This window comes from Epinephelus lanceolatus, chromosome 2, assembly GCF_041903045.1.
Source record: "Epinephelus lanceolatus isolate andai-2023 chromosome 2, ASM4190304v1, whole genome shotgun sequence".
NCBI lineage: Eukaryota > Metazoa > Chordata > Actinopteri > Perciformes > Serranidae > Epinephelus > Epinephelus lanceolatus.
In genome coordinates, this window is record NC_135735.1 from 26,690,521 (window position 1) to 26,710,411 (window position 19,891).

At 38.0% G+C, this 19,891-nt stretch overlaps 2 protein-coding genes across 3 annotated transcripts; one reads left to right on the top strand and one right to left on the bottom strand.

Moving 5' to 3' along the window:
• Nucleotides 1–2,670: 2,670 nt before the first annotated feature.
• ccpg1 (cell cycle progression 1) lies at nt 2,671–14,628 on the top strand. Of its 2 annotated transcripts, XM_033610047.2 has the most exons (11): nt 2,671–2,811; nt 4,905–4,994; nt 5,963–6,080; nt 6,747–6,832; nt 6,911–7,100; nt 7,242–7,343; nt 8,602–8,931; nt 9,471–9,583; nt 10,121–10,246; nt 11,123–12,423; nt 13,709–14,628. In XM_033610047.2, exons 2-11 carry the CDS (start codon nt 4,935–4,937, stop codon nt 13,896–13,898), a joined length of 2,616 nt encoding a protein of 871 aa, XP_033465938.1. In that variant the 5' UTR covers nt 2,671–2,811; nt 4,905–4,934; the 3' UTR covers nt 13,899–14,628. The 2 variants fall into 2 exon arrangements, with proteins under 2 accessions (XP_033465938.1, XP_033466020.1); XM_033610129.2 differs by lacking the exon at nt 7,242–7,343.
• On the bottom strand, nt 14,170–18,888 carry pigb (phosphatidylinositol glycan anchor biosynthesis, class B). The gene is made up of 12 exons (XM_033610451.2): nt 18,489–18,888; nt 18,255–18,384; nt 17,215–17,332; nt 16,999–17,103; nt 16,753–16,883; nt 16,524–16,664; nt 16,387–16,438; nt 16,088–16,299; nt 15,360–15,424; nt 15,057–15,276; nt 14,792–14,969; nt 14,170–14,707 (listed from the first exon to the last, which is right to left on the bottom strand). The coding sequence occupies exons 1-12, from the start codon at nt 18,598–18,600 to the stop codon at nt 14,594–14,596; spliced, it is 1,578 nt and encodes a 525-aa protein (XP_033466342.2). The 5' UTR covers nt 18,601–18,888; the 3' UTR covers nt 14,170–14,593.
• Between the last annotated feature and the right edge of the window lie 1,003 nt (nt 18,889–19,891).

A 19,891-nucleotide genomic window follows, 5' to 3' on the forward strand; every position in this document is an offset into this window, starting at 1 on the left:
TTTTTGCTTTGATTAATTAGGTGCAAAACCACTCCAGAGTCTCCTAATTCTTCCTGCTGGTCGTTTGTAGTCAAACAGGGATTTTGATTTCAGTTAAATTCAGTTTAATTTTTTAGAGTTTTATATATCCCAAAGGAAATTCTTGTGTCAGAGAATGCTTTAAATTACAGTAACCACAATTTAAAATTCACAGCCAGTAACAGCCAGCCCAACCAGTGGGATCCCTGGGTCAGGGTCACCCACTGGGCCCAGTTTTAGAAACAATAGAGTATTTAATATCTGGCAAAATATACAAATATATGAGATAAGAAGTGTTTTCAAGAAGCAAAAGCAAACCCAGTGCCTAATTGTGTAATAACAGGAGTAAGATAAGTACAAGAGTTACTAAAATTGATCTAAAATGGTGGAGAAAGCAGACTGTGCCTGATTTGCCTTTCTAACAAGCCTATGAGCAGCTCTCTAAGAAGGTTTTCTTGGTTGTCCAGACCTTAACTTGACCTTCACAGTTCCTGTTTACTGCCATTTCTAAATTACATAACACACTGAGGAAACAACTACCTAAAAACACTATCTAATTATAGTCTTTTCTTGCTTTGTGGGCATCAGTTATTTTTGTTTTCAGAGTGCTAGGCAGCTGTTCAGAGGAGCCCATGGTTGCTTATTGTTGGGACGAGGTTTCAGGGGTCAGAGTATTTATAAAGTTTTGAAATTTTGCATCACCTGGCCTTTACTAATGATTACTGTGAACAAGACATAGTCCTTACAAGCATTTTAAGGTCTGAGACCCTGGTAAAAGTTGTCTGAGAGCTCAAATGTCTTGGGGTGCCCAAACTTTTGCATGGTGCTTCTTTCCTTTTTTCACTCTAAAATTGCACAAAACAAAAACAATACTTTAATATTACTTAAAATGTTGAAAAGCATGTTTCATCTTTAACTTAATGGCTTTTGAAGATCACTTCATATTCTACTTACTTAACTATTCACAGTGAATGAAATTTTGACCAGGGGTGTCCAGACTTTTGCATGCCACTTTACACTGTTCGGTGTTTTATTTTGTTGACAAAGTACAATATTTATAAGCTCCTTATATGTTCTTGTATTTTGTATTTGTACTTGGGTATAAAACACTTAATGAAATCTACTTTGCTCCACCACTGTTTCTACTTTACCTTAAAGGGGAAATGTACTTTTTGCTCCTCTACATTTAAGGGGTTGTTCAGCACACTGTATACTTTAACTTTGCATTTTGCATTTTTGTGGTATATTTTTGTAATCTTAGATAATATTTATGATGCAGGACTTGCAATGGAGTAGGTATTTTAACTGTGTAATACTTCAACTTTTACTTAAAGAAAGACCATAATACTGCATTATACATTTACAACAGTCCTCTCAAAAATAAATCACACCTTAATTGGAACATATAATGGGAGATATGATACCTAGAAACTGAATACATTTTGAAATGGGACATTTAAAGTTTTGATTTATTTTATATTTATTTTGAACTTGTAAAAAAAACCATGAACATACAAACAGGCAGACAGACAGAAAAAAGTAATATTTACATTTAATGAAAAGCATAATGAAAAGCAATTGTCGGTCTATAGTTACTTTGATTTACACATTTGAAAAGGAACGTTTTAATTTACATCCACATTTGCATTTCTAAGTATGTTATATAGGCTACACATTTGCATGCTGATACAAGTAAGTCTTATTTTATCATTATCCACAACAGTAAGTCACACTGGTGCTGAAGATTTTGTTATATACAGTATTACACACAGTCTTCATCACTTCCCTGTGCGTTAATCGGTCTAAAATTAAATTTCCCTTATTGGTGCATGCATATAAGTTTAAACTCATTTTGCTTTTATGTAATATAATGACCAAAGTATGTACACAAAAGGACAAATAACACATTTTATCCTTGACAACAGTGACCTCTCCTGGTATGGTATTTAACAGCAGGTCAAAGGGTTGCTGATATCTTTCAGTAATTACACAACAAACAAAGACTACAATAAATAATTCTTCATGTATAATATAAAATTATTTATAATTTTATAGGGTTATTTCCATTGAGCTTGGAAGCTTCATTTTAACACAATGTTTGCACTTCTAGTGTGTGTGTGTGTGTGTGTGTGTGTGTGTGTGTGTGTGTTGTAATGTCAGTATTTCGCAGTGTTGGTTAATTCTTGCTTCAGACTTAAGGACATGTTATTACATGGGTGTTTTGGTGATAGGTGAGTCTCCACAGTCACAGTACAAGCAGTATTTATAGTGACTGAACACAACCTACCAGTCGCGCAACTTTTCATCAACAAAGTATTCTATTGGCTGGGAGCCAAGAGACACGCGCCACAGCCCATAACAACGGCGAGCACGTGCTCTCTGATGGACAGCAAAACTTTTTAGCATTAGCGAAATTAGTTTTAAAAACTTCCGCTAAAGCTTCAACACAGTTAAAATACATTCATGTCTTCGTTTCCTTGTCCTTTCGTCTTGATAATTTATATTGACAGACTGCTTTGTCACGCTTCCTTGTTGATGTTGTTTCGGAGCCGCAAGATTTGTTTCCACCCTCGTTGAGCTTGTTTGACCACCGCGTTGACCTATGGGAAATGTAGTTCTAAGGGTTTGGTGAAGCAGTTGCTCTGCGGTTTCAGCCATTCCAATTTAGAACTACATTTCCCGTCTCCAGTCGGCTTTGCAGTGTTGTTAACAGATAACCAGGGGCTGGGGCGCACTGCAATAACTCTGGAGCTCACTGTAAACAGCTGCCTCGTCGTTGGGCTCAAAACACCGGTGAGTTAAGTCGTTTTTTGTATTTTATTAAGAAGCTAGCGATATTAAAAGGCTGCTAACGCTAAGTTACGTTGTCGGTACGGCGCTAATTATATGTTACGACGATGCTCAGAGAGGTGACGTTAATAACTAGCCTATTAAGTTAGTTAACTAGCAGCGAGTCAACTATCAAACGTCATTTTTTGATGCTAGCAGGTGAAGCTAATGTTAGCTACAGTTAATGGCTGCAGTGTAAACCGCTGCTATCTCCGTTGTTGTGGGAAACATTGGCTGTTTTCATCGTCAGGCCGCAGGAGCTGGCATCATCTGTTAGCTGCTAGTGTGGTCTGTCGCCCACAGAGGCTGCTGTTTCGTCATAACATCTTATTCCATAACAATCAGATGTGATCCCTAGTCAATGTAAGTGAAGTGTCTCTATACATTGGTGGCACTTCAAAAACAAAACTAAGGTTGAATGGCTTTCTTTATTTCTGTACTCTTACCCGGAATACATTTATTCAAAGCAGACTGACTATTTGAGATTCTGCGGGAACAAAGATGCAAATCACTTTCATATATTTGTTGTTGTCTCTCTGAGGCTTCATTAGACTAAACTTTGTGACGTCCTGGAAACTGTCTTTTTAACCCAAATCATCTCTAGTCTTGAGCTGGAGCAACCTGTTGACTGGAGCAGCTTGAATGGAGGAAGAAAGATAAATATTTGTTGGGAATAGTAGTAATGGCCTGGAAGTAATCCCTATCCAAGTAATGGCGGGAAAAAGACATACCTCATGTTAATGAATGATAGACTTTGTACACACTATTTATGTAATGGAGAGAATGTCTTTTAATGTGAGAGGTAAAGCTGCAACAATTAATTGATTAGTTGTCAACCATTAAATGTATCGCCAACTAATTTGGTAACTTAATAGTCAGTATTTTTATATAAGATTATAGCTGTTATCAGATTAAAATTTATCTGATAACAGCTTACTAAATATGATCATTTTATGGTTTCTTTGCTCCTTTATGACATTAAACTTAATGTATTTGGGTTGTGGACAAAATAAAATATTTGAAGAAGTCATCTCAGGCTTTGGAAAATGCTGATTGACATTTTTGCACCATTTTCTGACATTTTAATAGACCAAACAACTAATCGATCAATACTGAAAATAAGTGACATTTTAATCAACAATGAAAATAGTTGTTAGATGCTGCCCTACTGAGAACCCAGCAGGATACATTCATTGAGAACTGGATCAAATGGATAGTGTGCGTCTCAAAACTTTGACCTTTTGTTTGTATTTTGATTCATTTTTTAATTTTATCCCCAATTTTAATCGTAAATGTTAATGTGGTGTCAGTTTTGTTTTTGTAGTATTTGTTCATTCTCTCTCTAAAAATCAATAAATAGAGATTTACAAGATGAAACCAAAAGTTATCTCCAGTGAAGGGTGTTTTCCAGTACTCCACATAATGAAAACGCTACAGGCTGTTTGGGATCAGGTGCTCTTGATAATTAGATAAGTCACCAACAGTCTGTTGGTGTACACCCAGGGTTTGAAATTAACTTTTTTGTCCACCTGCTGCTGTGGTAGGTGGATTCCTAAATCTAACAGCCACTCAACAGATTATCCTTGTGTATCCTTTTTTGGCTGTTGTGTAAAGACAGTCTGGGAGCTACTTGCATATTTTATCAGTATTTGGCTAGTGGCTGCTGCTAATGTCCATCCCTGTGATTCAGAATTAGGTGTTACTATCTTTATTTGTTGTTAGTGTGACACCACACCAACAGACAGGGTCGTCAACTTATTAATTTTTCATCAAATCAGTAAAGTAGCAGATGCTTTTATCAGGTTCCTGCTTTAAAATAGCTTAATAGCATTTAATTAACATTTTTGACACATCCCTATACAGGTTTATTTGTGAAACACACTTTGACATTTATTTTTGTATTTCATATCTTGATCATTAATAATAATAATCTAATTTATGACTGTTTAAACTGAAGATTCATGACACATTTTATTCAGCTCGTGACACACTGGCCTACCTTATCTTTTTCACTGTTACATGTTGTCTGCAGAGTTTAATGTCCTTATCCCCTCTAGATCCCTGTTTATTGCTGACCGCTGACAGAAATGTCAGAGACGTCAAGTGATGCAGAGTCGTCCTGTGGCTGGACCATTATCAGTAATGAGGTATAAATCCTTTTATTGTAGTTCTTAATGCCAGCTATTTTAATTTGTTGTATGGTTGCTGACATTTTAAGGTGGCAGCAAGGAGATACAGGTTTATTGACATTTAAAATGAAAAAAAAAAAAAAAATGTGAGTAATGTGTGTAAAGGAAAATTAATATGTGATTACCAGATCACAACATCTCAAATAGACGAGTTGATCACATGTTGGCAGTTTCTTCTCAACTTATCTAAGAAACTGTTGTGACAACATTTACAGAGCTTTATATGCTAAACTCTTCATTTGATTGTAATCAAATATGTTGAGACATAGTACACTAATGTGACAGCACAAATTGGAAATAAACATAGCCATATTAAGAAAAAATCCCGTAAAAGGGGAAAATTGGCAATTCCTCAGAATGACTTGCAGCAGCTTGTATGCAAAAATACTCTTTTTTTTTTTTTACTAAAATCTAAGCTGCAGGTTTAGTAATAAAAGAGTATTTTTGCACACAAAACAAGCAGAGGTTGTGAAATCAAGACTAATTTTGATTATAATTTGTTGTAGTTGCCATTTTTCCTTTTTATGGGATCTTTTTTAAAATACTTTTTTCTTCTTAACTTTTTTTTTAGCTACTGAGATTTCATTTCTTCAGCTGCACAGAGATTTGTGAAATTGCTACCAGGTGTGAGAACAGAGGATCTACCTTTTTTTTTGTTGCACTGATGAAACCTTTACACAGAAATTCCTGTAACATCATGATGGTCAACAGTTGTTTATTCTGTCACAGTTGTAAATATGTATTATTTGTAATAAAACCGTGCCTACTAATGCCACAAGTCATCTTGCATACATACTGTATGTCTGCATTGTGCCTGCACATATGCCTGTTCTCTTCATCAAATTATGTAACAGCTATGAATCTGAAAATGCAAACGTATTTTTTCCGTCATGCCCAGTTTTAATGTCTGATTATTGTGATTACAGGGTTCAGATATCGAGACGTTGGGATCGGAGGCTGCTGTGGAATATGGAGCCGAGTTGTTAGAGCGCCCTCCAGTGGAGGAACCAGAGCTGCGGGAACAACAGGCTTCTGCATCTAACGGTAAAAATCCTCATTTTATATAGCTTTTCCTATCTGAGTTTAACAATATCTAAGATATCAGTGATATTAACTATTAATTATTTAATCAATATGACATTATAACAAATGAGAAATAGCAAATCTCATTCAGCCGAATGCCAGATAGCAACGTTGACTTTGTAAAACATCTTTAGGTCACATAGTAACCTAATTCATCGTAACTAAAACTTTTTTTTTTTTAATCAACTAGCTTTTCCAATTGTTGTTTCCTTCTAATGAGATGCCCTCATTTTACATTTTGTGCCTTGTTTTATTGTGTTTGTTGAGCTGTGTATATCCTTTAAAAACGTGGTTTGAAAAGAAATGTAAATTATGATCAGAGTTGAAATGATTAGTCACTGGTTTTTAGGCTGTTGTTTGAACAAAAGAGGCAATTTGAATATGTCATCTTGGACTTAAGGATATTGTGATGGGCATTTTTAATTCTTTTTTTAATAGACCAACCAGTTATTCAAGAAAAGTACTTAATAGATTTATCAATAATAAAAAAATACTTGACTTGTAGTTCTAAATATATGTTATTGCTATAACATATATTTTTGCTGCATGATTTGCTGTGTTTTACTTTATAATCATAATCATTTTTCACACATTTATCTGAATGTGTATTTGTTATTATGATTTCAGCTCAGTGTGTTGAAGAAAAGGTTGCTGAGTCCCTTGATAAAACTGTGGAAGAGCAAACCATAGATGAGACACTGTGTGCCACAGAGGTGAGAAGACTGTAGAAATAAATAATCCAGATTTTGCCCTCTTTGTCCTCCATCTTTAATACATCGTTTCTTCTTCAGGCCGTAGATGACACCAGTGGGAAACAGCATGTGACTCTGCTGTCCTCCAGCGATCACTCGGACATTGTGACCCTTGGAGACTTGAAGGAGGATGAGCACGTTGAGGTGGAGGAGGAGGCGGCAGCCAGTGAGGAGTTCTACATGGGCACCTCCTGCAGCAGCCAGTACGCCTTCACTGCTGCAGAGACAGGTACGGCTGCAGCACCACACACACTGAACCACCTTCATGTTTTTCTTTTGCCAGCTGATTTAAAATCATAGCCATCACAGAGTCAACCAAGACAAATTAGACATATCAACACAAAAACTGTCTTCCTGTTTTTCTACGTAGCCAAAGCAGGTTTGAAGTTGAGTCACTGGAAACTTCCACAGAGTCTCATGAACTTAGGCTCCCATCTGAGAAGTCAGCTCACTGGAGGCCGCTCTTTACCAGGTGTCCTGATTGAAACTGGAGTGAATCTAGTGTGATGCTAAGCTTGCTCAGCAATGCACAGAACTAATCCTGATCAGATGCTGAGAAGAACACACGCTGGGCTTCTTTTAAAAAGCATGATCAAACACAACATGGCGTCCTTCACTGTTTCTCCACCTGTGTGCATGTGCTACCTTAGAATAGAAGTGTAATTAATATTATAATGGAGTGATAGTAAAAACAGGGTGAAACCCAGTCAGTCAGAGAATGATGTAGCCATACACTGTGACTTCTTTATTTAATGTATGTGTGCATACATACATTAAATACATAGCAGAATTAAGGTGTGAATTTCTTTGGTGATTTTTTGCATTTTGTCTTTTTGTTAAACCGAGATAACAAACAACACATTATGCAGAAATTAGGAGCGTTTCTGTTTTACATTAGTATCTATACATTTTGTTTTAGCTGTCCCCTGTTTAAAGGGATGGTCCTTTTGGGAAGTTCTTGCTTTTTCTTGCTGTGACTTAGACGAGAATATTGATGTCACTCTTCGACATAAAAGACAAGTGTTTTGAACTGAAAATGTTGAGCTGTTCCTTTAATCAGGGCTCCTGCAGATCCTAAAATTTCTTAAAAGGCATTGAACTCATTTATCAAAAAAATAGGCCTTAAGTGATACTAAAATGTTTAAAATCAGACTTTGAAAAGTCCTAAAAATGCTAAGTTGTGGGAAGTATGATTTTTTTTTTTTCTTTTCTTCTGAAATCTCAGTATAATCGGTAACATCTGTTATTTTAAATAATTTACTGAATGCCTCTCCTATTAATGTGATGTAGATTAGGATAGTGGAACCAACAACACTTGTATATATTTACCACATTCAATCAAATGACAAAAGAACAAAGCTTTTTTCAACGTAAACCAATTTTTTTTGTCATTGTTTGAAGAAGAACATTTGGGCACAATTGTGGTTACTGTAAAATTGGTCTTTAATTTCATTTCTAGTGGCATTAAAAAATCTTTTAAGTCTTAAAATGGCCTGAAGCTGTAGGAACCCTTAAATTATTCAAAAACATTTCTCAAACACAAAAATGGATCAAGAACTTTGAACAGTAGTGTTCAGCATTTTTGAATCAGTTGATCTTAATCTACTGTATTTCTTATCTGCATGATTAACCTCACACGCTTTGTGAGCCTGTTATTTTTGTATCTTTTTTTTCTTGCTAATTTTCCCATATAATCACTTCAGCCATTATTTTGTGTATTTTTACTGCAGTCTTTCCAGTGCAGCAGCCTGCAGTGACAAACTCAAGCAGCAGTGAGGATGAGGCAGGACGTAGCCCCAGCACTGTTGTCCGAAGACGAAGGTTGAGAAGGAATACCGCAAGCATCGTGACAGAGCCTGAGGAGGAGGAGGAGGTGCAGGAGTCTGGCCATAGTGATGACGAGGAGGATGAAGAGGCCAAAAAGCAGAGGCAGGAGCAGGAGGAGGCAGAAGTTAAAAGTCTGGACGTCCGAATGCAAGGCCAGGGCAGCAGCATCCTCAACAGGTGTATCCTGATTGCCCTCGTCATTGCCATCAGTATGGGCTTTGGCCACTTCTATGGTGAGAAGTTCACTGCACGGCGGGAAAATTTTACTGACGTTATTGAAAATGCAGAAGATACACTTTCCAGTTAGCTGTAATTAATGTACATATTTTATAACAGTACAGCACATTCATATGTAAAATATCACGTAATCTAGCTGGTTTTAAAAAAGATATAAGTCTGAGTTTTGTTTGTGGCCTCTCTGTCTTTCAGATGTGCTGATGTGCTTGCTCACTGTTAGAGATATTTGAAAGTGATTTGTTTAAGTATTGCACTAATTACCTCTTAATCAGTCTCACGCTGCGTCATTAGAAATGTACTTTGTGTCTGAGTTTTTTTTACACGGCTCCTTAGTTTGTTTGCAAGACTCAGTGCAAGAGAGCGGTCCTTATCTTGGGTTGAACTACAGTGTTTGTGAACTCTTAACTGTTTGTAGATTATATACCTGTCCTACTTTTTGTTCCTCACTTTAGACTGCTGCTTTATCATATGTACACTTGTCCCAACAATGCCTCTCTAGTGTTGCGTGTAATAAGTAAGTTTGTTTGTGTTACAGGTACCATCCAGATTCAGGAAAGACAGAAAACAGATAAAGTCAGAGTGAATGAACTGGATGTTGTGAGGGATCTGATTCAGCGACATGTTAGAGAACAACCTTTTGCTAAACAGGTCAGTGACAACACAGGTCACAACTTAAGAAACAACAAGCTTATTGAGCTCAAGCTCAAGAATGTACATAACAACACTCATTAACTCATTCTGTGCCATGCTTTTGTGACCTCTTTCATGCATAATACTTATTTTTGTATTTATTGTTAAATATGTGCATTCTAATGCAACAGTCCCATAATAAATTAATAATATTTTTATGTTTAATTTTTATTTGAAACTGTCATAGAAGTGATGGTTCAACTCTGGTCATTCTTGACACTGTAGTTTATAGTGTTGCATTGGATCATCTGTCTGTTTATGTTAGTAAAGTGGACAGAATACGTAGAATTAACTTTATATAGTGCAGTCACCACAAAGCCTTAAAATCTACCACTGCATTGAATCAACACATAAAGAACTAAAGCACAATTCTCAAGGTAAAGTAGTATTTTATGCAGGGCTCTTTTATTTCATTGCAGTGCACCTGACAGGAGTGTAATAGGTGTAATAAAGATTCTAATGAACCACATTTTGTTTCTTCCTTTTCTCTCTCAGGTCCAGAAGAGCGACTTTGCCTTGGGTGACCTGGATGAGCAAAAAGTTATTTCCCTGCTCACAGAGGTGATTGAGAAGATGAAGAAAGAGAACCAGGAGCTCAACATCAAACAGGCACACATTCAGGTAACTTGAGCCCCGTTTCCACTAAACCCTTTTGGTATGGTACCTTTGGAAACAAAAGTAACCCTTCTGACATTGCACTTAGTCCCTAGTGTTTCCACTGCAAACTGCAGTACTCTTAAATGTGGGCGGGGTTGTTGTCACTCACAACTCCATCCAGCACTCACTGTAATTCCTGGCTCTTCACCAGTGACACAGATGGAAGTCTGCACCTTGTTTATCATCCACAGAACGAGGCTACACGCTGAGATTTTCAGAACAAAATATAACAGGCTGCAGTAGGAGTCTCTCTCCATGGGATATTTAGAAACAGCAGGTTTGTGCATTGAGTCCTTCAAAGGGAGTTAGTTAGTGTTAGTGTTGTCTTAGCCCACAGGAGCGACGCTCCTCAATGCTTTTTTTTTCCAAGGGAGGATTAGAAGATATGCAGTTCACATAATCCCATAGAAATTAGTATATATTTTTAAACGCTTGAAGATCCACTAAAAGTCTGTCATCCAAGAGAGACAATAAAAACTAAATCAATGGTCAGAGTTGTCATACTTAAATTTAAGGTGTGCTGATGGACTCACGTGGTCAGCTCATACACTGAGTAACATTACAAGTTAACGTTTCACCTTAAAAGTCACCGGCAGTTGGCCCAGTGAATTAGGTTATTTTTTCCTCAAACTACAGCTGCTGTGAGAGGCAGCAAAACATCCTTTCATTTTATAGTTACAGTTTTTAAAAAAAAAACTGAAGAAAAGAAAATTAATTTCTCATCCTGTATTTTGTTTTACTGCTCAAATGCTGAAAAATCCTTCAATTCAATGATTACTTGTGTAAACACCATTTTAAAAGCAATAACTTTGCCTCTTTTGTTCTGTCTTTTCCATGAAGGCTCAGAGGGATGACCTGGAAACGTTGCTGAAACAGAAGGCTGAGGAGAGGACTAACATCATGTCTCAGCAGCAGAAGTTGACCACTGAGAACCAGCTGCTGAAAACCTCCCTACAACGTGAAGAGAAGTCCCTCTCCACCTTACAGGAGGAGCTGAGAAACCTGCGCTCTAAGATTAGAGATCGGGAGGCGATGGGAGTCGGTGCTGACTTGTTGCTATCAGAAAACCAGAGGCTGAAAGACCAGCTGGAGGAAGAGAAACAGCTGAGCCAAAGCTTCCACAGCCAGCAGGAAGACATGATGGCTGAAGCACAGACACTGAGGAAGAAGCTCAACAAGGAGAGAACGGTTACAGATGAGCTGAAGAGGCAGTTAAATGAGCTGAGAAGTCAAATCTCCAGAGCTGGAAAGGAGGCTGGTTCAGAGGCAGGAGAGCTCCAGTCACGTCTGGCGGAACTGGAGAAGAGACTGAGCTTTGAGCAGCAGCGCTCAGATCTGTGGGAGAGACTGTATGTGGAAACCAAAGAGGACAGAGCTAAAGGAGACACATCGTCCAAAGTGAAAAGACCAAAAGAGGGCATGGCAGGTAAAGTGAAAGAGACATTCGATGCTGTGAAGAACTCCACCAAAGAGTTTGTCCATCACCACAAAGAGCAGATAAAGAAAGCAAAGGAAGCTGTGAAGGAGAACCTGAGGAAGTTTTCAGATTCTGTCAAATTAACTTTCCGACACTTCAAGGATTCAGCTTCAACCTTCATCAACAAAGCCAGAGGCTTTTACGATAAGAGACGTGATGAGAAGAACACAAAAGAGTCGTGGCAGCACAGATCCCACAAGACTCATCACAGACACCAGCGCAAATTTGAAGAGTCCTTTCAGGGCAACCACAACACTCGAAAATCAGGAAATAAAGTTCACGACGATCGAGGTCAAGATGCCCACAAGGCTAACTTGAAAGGATGCTCTGGCGTTTTTGACTGCGCCTACCAGGAGTCCATGAGTCTCTTCAACAAAGCCATGGAGCCAATCAGAGCAGACGAATTTTACCAGCTGCTGCAGAGCTACCTGCATCAAGAAGTCGACCATTTCCACCACTGGAAAGAGCTGGAGAAGTTCATCAACAATTTCTTCCATAACGGAGTGTTTATCCATGACCAGATGCTGTTCACAGACTTTGTCAGCGGCGTGGAGAACTATCTGACTGACATGCGCGGCCTTGATGACGACGTGTTCAGAGATCTTGATGACTTCGTCTATCGGCACTTCTTTGGAGAGGCTTACAGAAAAAGCTACGGCCCAAAGTAAGTTATAAAGTAGGAGTCCATCTAAATGATGCTAAGAGTTTTTTTTACTGTGTAAAAAATTAAAGGCTTAAAGACTAGACTGCTGTGTTCACCTGGAATCAGGCCCATCTCCTGGGCAGTGGACGGCACGAGATAAACAAACGTTCTGATAGAATGAATGATGATATGTTGCGGTGATGATGGTGTATTGTTTACAACAAATAAAGCAAATTAAATTAAGTTGTTTTCATTATTTTGTTATGTTTCCAGCTATTTCCAAAAATTGTTGAGATCGCCCTCGTGTGAAGGAGCTACGTAACATTCGGTTAATTTCATCTCAGAGGACAAATAAAGTTAAAGTATTTTAACTCTGAGCAGCAGTACCATCTACTGCTAACATTGCCAGTATTATCTGGCAGTATCACCTCATTTTACCGTCCTGCTCCCCTCTAATAAAATGATACCCGGTTTGCAATCTGCTGTCTCCTTGATTCCATGTGAACACAGCATTAATCTGAGACTGAGAGAAAACAGACTGTGTTGAAAAGGTACACTTCAAATTTATAAACTCCAGTAATAGCTAAATTATGAGTGTTTTAGTCAGTGGTCAGCTGAACATGCAAAAATGCGACAGACAAACACTTCAGCATATAAAGAGAAAAAAAGTTCTCAATAATAAATAATAATACAGGTTTCTTTTATTGAAATTCATATTTTCCCTAACATTTCTCCTAATTAATGAGTTTCCCCATTAGATGCATCATGTTGAGCGAGTTTGCCGTCTCTGTTAAGTAGCTGTCCGTTAGTCACTCATACTACAGCAGGAAGTGACATGTTGGTTAGTCACTTGCGGTCCATTCAGAATGGACTTGTGACCCACTTTTGGACCCAGCAGTTGGGAACCACAGTTTTACTAGATAAGTTAGTATCATCTTTACTTCGTCCGTCAGGGATGTGAACGCTGTACAAACACTAAAACCCAAAGTTTTTTAAATAATTGTTGCTACTTCCTTCCAGAAAGACTTAATAGAAGGACAAGACCAAGAAATATGGGCATTGTCGATTCTTTTCTAACTTCTTGCCAACTTAGAAGATATTTTTAGTTACTTTTAGACTAAAAACTTTAAATTCATGCTGATATTTCCCTTATTTCATATGCTTCTCCTAACTTGGTCATTTAGTGGAAACTTAGTGGTTTTGTGAATACAGCCTCTGCTTTCTTCTATTACCTTGCTGCACCTTGTACATATTTATCAGTGCAAACTTATAGTCATGCCATGTGTTTTGTGTTTGACCCACACAGCGGGCCGTTTGAAAGACCCGACACAGACTCAAAGGAGTCGAGGGCGAAGCATCATCAGCGAAAGCAGCAGAGAGCCCGATCTCGTCAGCACAGTGAACGCAAGTGGAGCCGATCGGGGAGAAACGCAGACAGACACATGGCTGACGTCAAAATAGAACTGGGCCCGATGCCGTTTGATCCCAAATACTGAAATCATCTCAGCTGGTTTAATATCATAGTTGCCATTTCTGTTTTGGGTTTTATTCAGATGCAGAGTTTCCTCTTTTTTTTTTTTTTTTGTAAGTTTGCACAATGTTAACTTTTTCAATGCTACTGAAGGTCTTCGAGTTGTTTTGTGTTTAGTGAAGTAATCGTTCCGTTTGAGTGAAAGATGTGGCATATCTGGTGTAACATGAGATGTCTGAGTTAATTTCCAGTTCTACCTGAAACACCACTGATCTTCAACCACAGCACTTATGTTTAAAAATACACAATCAAAAATGTTTATTTAAACGAAAAGAAAAGACATGCCACATTTTTGGATGTTTCTGTGTAGAGCCATGTAGTTGTTTTAATTTGCTGCTACAAAGACAGGTTTGTGTGACGAGGTTGTAGTTTGCTTTTGGAGTTAAGATTTCTAACATTCCACCTCAAGCTTTACTGAACTGGACCTGGCAGATTTATTTGTTTTATTTACATGTTGTGGAAAAAAATGACTGGAAAAATACTGTCACACAATCTGAAAATAATTATAATAATTTGGTGTTACACATTTTACACGTCTGACAATTGATATTTCAAAATAACATTTGAGTTTAAAATATTTATTTCAGCAGCAACACCATGTGACACTCTCATTTAAGGTAAAAAAAAAAAGAAAAAAAGTTGCCATTGTTCCAGTGTTTGTCAGTGCCTTTCATAAATAAAGATGCTTCCTCCAACTCTTCCCTCGGGGACATGAGTGTGAAATATCTCTGCTGTCCTCACAAAGTTGTTCCCATCCAAAAACACGGAGATGTCCTACAACAACAAAACACACACACAAATATATCACGCGTATATTTTGTTAAAAAAATGGAGAAATATTATTTGTGAAAATATTACCTTCTCCAAAACGTCAAACAAAACCAGATGGGTCGGTAGAGAAGATTTGTATGGAAATGAAGTCCTGAGCCAGTGAAGAGGGTCATTGTAGAACCTGTCTGCCTCATCGACATAACCCTCCTCCCCAAGATCTGGGGGACACTCGAGAAACCTCATCTTCACTGGGCAGTGGACATGGCTACAAAGAGAGAGTACACTCAGAATATTTTGAAAATTCAAGACCAGAGCATCAAAATAAAAAAGACTGAATCAGAGTTGTTGATACCTGTAAAAAGGCGTTGAGTGGCAGGGCATGAGGAACAGGACATCTGGCGGTGGAGTGGTGGAGACGCTGCTGACGTTACACAGTGTCTGGAGGTGGCTCATGACGTCCAGAGTGCCACGCTGGTGGATCAGACCGGTGTACAGAGCTCCACCCAGGTTGCTCACTAACAGGAGGAATGCAGCAGTTCGCCGCCAAGCTTTCAAATTAGCCAAAGACGTCCCTGTAGTAGGATAAGTATTAAAACACACATCTGGCTGTTTGTGACACGGCACAGACACCTTAGATGACAAAGTGACAACTTACCACAAAAGATCATACAGAAAGGCAGCACAGGGTAGATGAATCTGAACTCCTTGTGAGGAAGTAAGCTGAAGGGAAGGATTTAAACATGTCAGTTTGTGTGTCGCGCACCGCACCACTAGATGCCACTGAATCTTACACACTGGACCTTTAATTATTATTAGTCTGTAAATCTTTTAATCTGGAAAACACTTTGTGGTAATATGAAAATAATTATTATTATTAATTTAATAAATCAATTATATCACCTATATATTATTTAATAAATTAAATTATAAATAAATTCGTATCATTATCATCATCATCATCATCATATACTGCTTTCTTCTAAGCAGTTATCTGCAGATTCATATTTGATATGATGTAAGACCATTTACCATCCATTATCTTATTCCTATTAGGATGTTTATTTCAGACATTTATTGCCACTGGAGATATTTTTTTTTTTAAATTTACACAATAAAAATCAACTAAAGAAACATAAATGCTTTGGCAGACCAACATCTCACTGAGAAAATGTGAGAATTTCTTTTGAAATAATGAAAAATGGCACCTGTGTGGTGAATCCTTTTCCTTTAAATTGATGTGATTAATCATGTGATCACTTGACAGTGGCTCTTAAATATTACTAATTACTAAATATTACAACACTGTACTGTAATAACAAGTGAGTAACTCTTCTTTGCAGTTTGATAAATAAGGGCACATGAATGTGAACGCAGACATTTTACCTGTACACCGCGATTGTCCAGACGACCGCTGCCAACAGAATTTTGTATCTTTTGAAGGCGAGGCTGCACCCATGAAGAAGGAGCGGAAGATGAGGGCCGATCACAACAGGAAACCCCTGAGTGAAGTACCAGTGCCAGGGGTGGGAGCCATAGAAATCGGCCACACTGTGGAGGACGTTAAACTTCAGGAAGTTGAATTGCACCATGGTCCACTGAGAAACAGAGACAGTGTGTGTTGCATTTGACTTCACAAGCAGCTCTTATTTTAATCTAATGATCACTTGGATTTTATGTTTTACCTTTTCATAAAACATACAGTCGATCACTGTCGAAATCACAACAGCCAAAGCTCTGCAAAAGAGGAGAACAAAAGATGACACAATAAAGACACGAGGATGAAACACTGATTCAGTTGACATGAGATAAGAGTACAAACCCTATGGGAATGACGTAATGAGTAATGAGCCTCAGTTTGTTATCTTCCTGCCAGAAATGGTACAGCAGCAGAGGAAACCAGACAATCAGGGCTGTCGGTCGAATAATGACAGCCAAGGCCACCAGGGTCAGATATATTTTGCTGTAAGAACATCAACAGTGTGTCGGTGAATAACGTAGTTTTAGAGACAGGATGAATTACATAAAAGAGAGATGTAAGAAGCCCAGACCTGCTGTGTGTTTTGGACCCAGGCAGGGGGAAGTAAAACAGAGCCAGGCAGGTGATGGTAGTCTCCATGCTGTTGGTCAGAGTCCTGGTGCAGCAGTACCACGAGAACCACGAGCACATGTGGCAGAAGAACTGGAGACCAAAACAGGAAGACAAGCCGTGTATGTTAGGTGACTAGAGAACTGAGACAGCTTGAAACCTTGGGGATATAAAGGCCTGTCTGGAGAATGAACTGGAAACTCCTTACAGTCCATTTTGCAACGTCACGACTTTCCAACGTTCGGATGAGGAAGAAGAATTTCACATCTGCAGCTGCAGCCAGGAGCGCTTGAGTTATACGTGGAAGCCATATCTGCAGAACCAACGAGACCAGGATTAGAGAAACAAAGTGACGATAGGAAATGTATGTGGTCAAAGTCGTGCCAATATGAAAGTTATCTGAATATAAAATACGTAAACTTGCCAGGAGATAGACTGAGTCGTAGTTTATGAAGTATAATATCTTGTATATGAATGCAAAGAAGAGCGGATAGGTGAATCCTCTTATTCCTGCCTTCCATTCCCAGGTCAGGTACCCATAGGTCTCACTGTTAAGGTTGGAACAGCACAGAATAATAGAGTAACAATTTTATGGCCACTGATTATTATTTATCAGAAATTTAGAATTACCGTAGAACTTTAATTTAAAGCCTAGCCCAAATTAAATGACCAGTCCCTTTTACCCACCAGGTGTGGCTGCACATTTTGATAAATAAACACCTGTTTCAATTAGAGGCCTGGTCAAGCATTTCATTTTTTTATAGAAATTCTTTGGATGTATAAAAGCCAGCTGGTGGCTACCTCAAATTATGTGTCCATTCCTAGATTAGATTATTAGATTAATCATATTCCTTTGGTCCGTAAGGGTCCTCAGATCAAAAGAATCAAAAGGGCTTTTCATAAAAATCAATTTTAGTTGTAAGTATTGTTTTAACAGGATAAAGTGGCGTTCTGTCCGTATGCCAGGTGCCGTAATCCTCGAGTGCTGTACCTCACTCTCTCTCTGATGCTCTGTCTGTCGGAGCTAGATTAAATGAATGATTCATATCTGAAATATCTGAAGCCTCATTTTTAAACAAGTAATATTCATACTGGTTTAAATGAAACAAGTTGATTGCATTTCCTATTTTGCTGAGCAACAGTTTTGTGTGTAAAGAATTAAAGGCCTGTCCCATATTGAAGCCTGTCCCAGATATAGTTCTGTTGATTTCAGTAATTTAATCAAATAATTGTCTGGGTTATTAATTGAAGTTTACGGTGGTTAGAATAAATTATTGAGAAAAAAAATCACATTAACCCACAATAAAGTTTCTCCTTATAGCAACCTTACCAAACTGTAACTGTCTGTTGCTGATTATGATAATAATAATAATAATAATAATAATAATAATAACAACAACAATAATAATACTACACTGTAGCTGAGTCACACAGTTGCAGATGATAATGTATGTCAAAGGATATTTGAAGACCATACGATGGGAGACCTCCAGAGACTGCCAGTACTCATCAGGGACAAAGCTGGTCTGAACCAGGAAGCAGTTAATCAGTCTGAACACCACAGCAAACACTGCAACTCTGGTCCTCAGCACACCTGGGAAATAAAAACCACTTCATATCAATTATGTTACTGATTTATTGTCATCATCGCAGTTGTTTGGTCCCCATTATTTTAAATCTCACACATAAGGACCTCACCGTCATTGAGAGGACTGTTATCTTCCTTTGAGTACAGTTGGGATCTTCGTTTCCTCAGTTTCACATCTTCGACTTTATTCCCAAATTTCAGACGTGGTCGGATGTTCTCCATCAGGACATGTTGTCTGTCTGCTGCCAGCACAGTACACCTGTTGGGATGTAACTGTGGTCTGATCAGTCTGAAGCTGATTCAACTCTTCAACACATCAACTTCAAATATACGAAATTAACGTGAGCTAAAGGTTTTGGGTCACGTGCTACAACCTGCACAATCTTTCCGTTCAAATAACCAGCACTGGTAAACTTTTAAATTTTAAACTAAATGACAGTTAATTTATTTTAATATCAGTTAGCACAGATTAAACTGTGCTCACTCGTTTTGACTGCACTTCCGCACTCATACCTACTTCCGGTGGAGTGTTGTTTACGATTTCAGAGTAAAAGCTCTACAACACGTATTAAGTATGTGGTTGATTTTCTGCCTATATTAGACATATAAGAAGGCCCATTTAACACAGTGAAAAATAAATTAATGATAAATTGATAAAGACAACAGGTCCTGGGCACAGACATGTAGTTGCTACGCATCTCTCTGTGATTTTTGCCTCTTTGTTGTCATTGTGTGTCTCTTTGTAGCTGCTTTCTGTCCCTTCGTTGTAATTGTCTGTCTCAGTGGTAATTTCATGTGTCTTTGTAGTTTGTTTGTCCCCTTTAATAGTTGTTATGAATCTCTTTGTGTCGCTGGTTTGTGTCTCTTTGGGTGATATTTTGCAGGTGGATGCCAGTGGGGCCCCTGATACTTTGGGCCCCTGAGCCTGTCCCAGTTAAGTCCATTCAGTAATCCATCCATGACTTAAATACATTTACTGTATTCCTGTTTACATTCAGTATATTCTTCTGCAATACCATCTCCACAAATTTATACTACCTTGTTTGTATTTCATCTTTATATTCTAGAACTACATTTAAAGGTAACTTGGACTATTTTATGTCTTAAATTCAGATTATTTTATTCTTTGAAAAGAAACTGAAATGAAAATAATTAAAAGAATACATAATTTTAACTTGATTGTACTGAATTCTTACCCATGCTGTGAGCAAGAACATTTTCTTGCAGCTCATTAATGAAAAAGTACCAACTGTTAAGGCCGACAGACAGCGCTTGTTGATTTAGTGCCTTACTTGTATATTACATTAAATAACAGACTAGTATTACAAAATTTGGGAACCCCTCCTGAAGTATGTAGAGCCTGGTGTCTTTACTGTCATGCTGTAGGGATTTTCTTGAATGATCATTTTGCACATTGGATGTTAGATTTCGGGGTGGTTAGTTTTGGTTAGTTTTTTCTATTGTTTTGTCTCTACCTTTCTCTACCTTTGGATTTCTTTATGTATCTATCTTC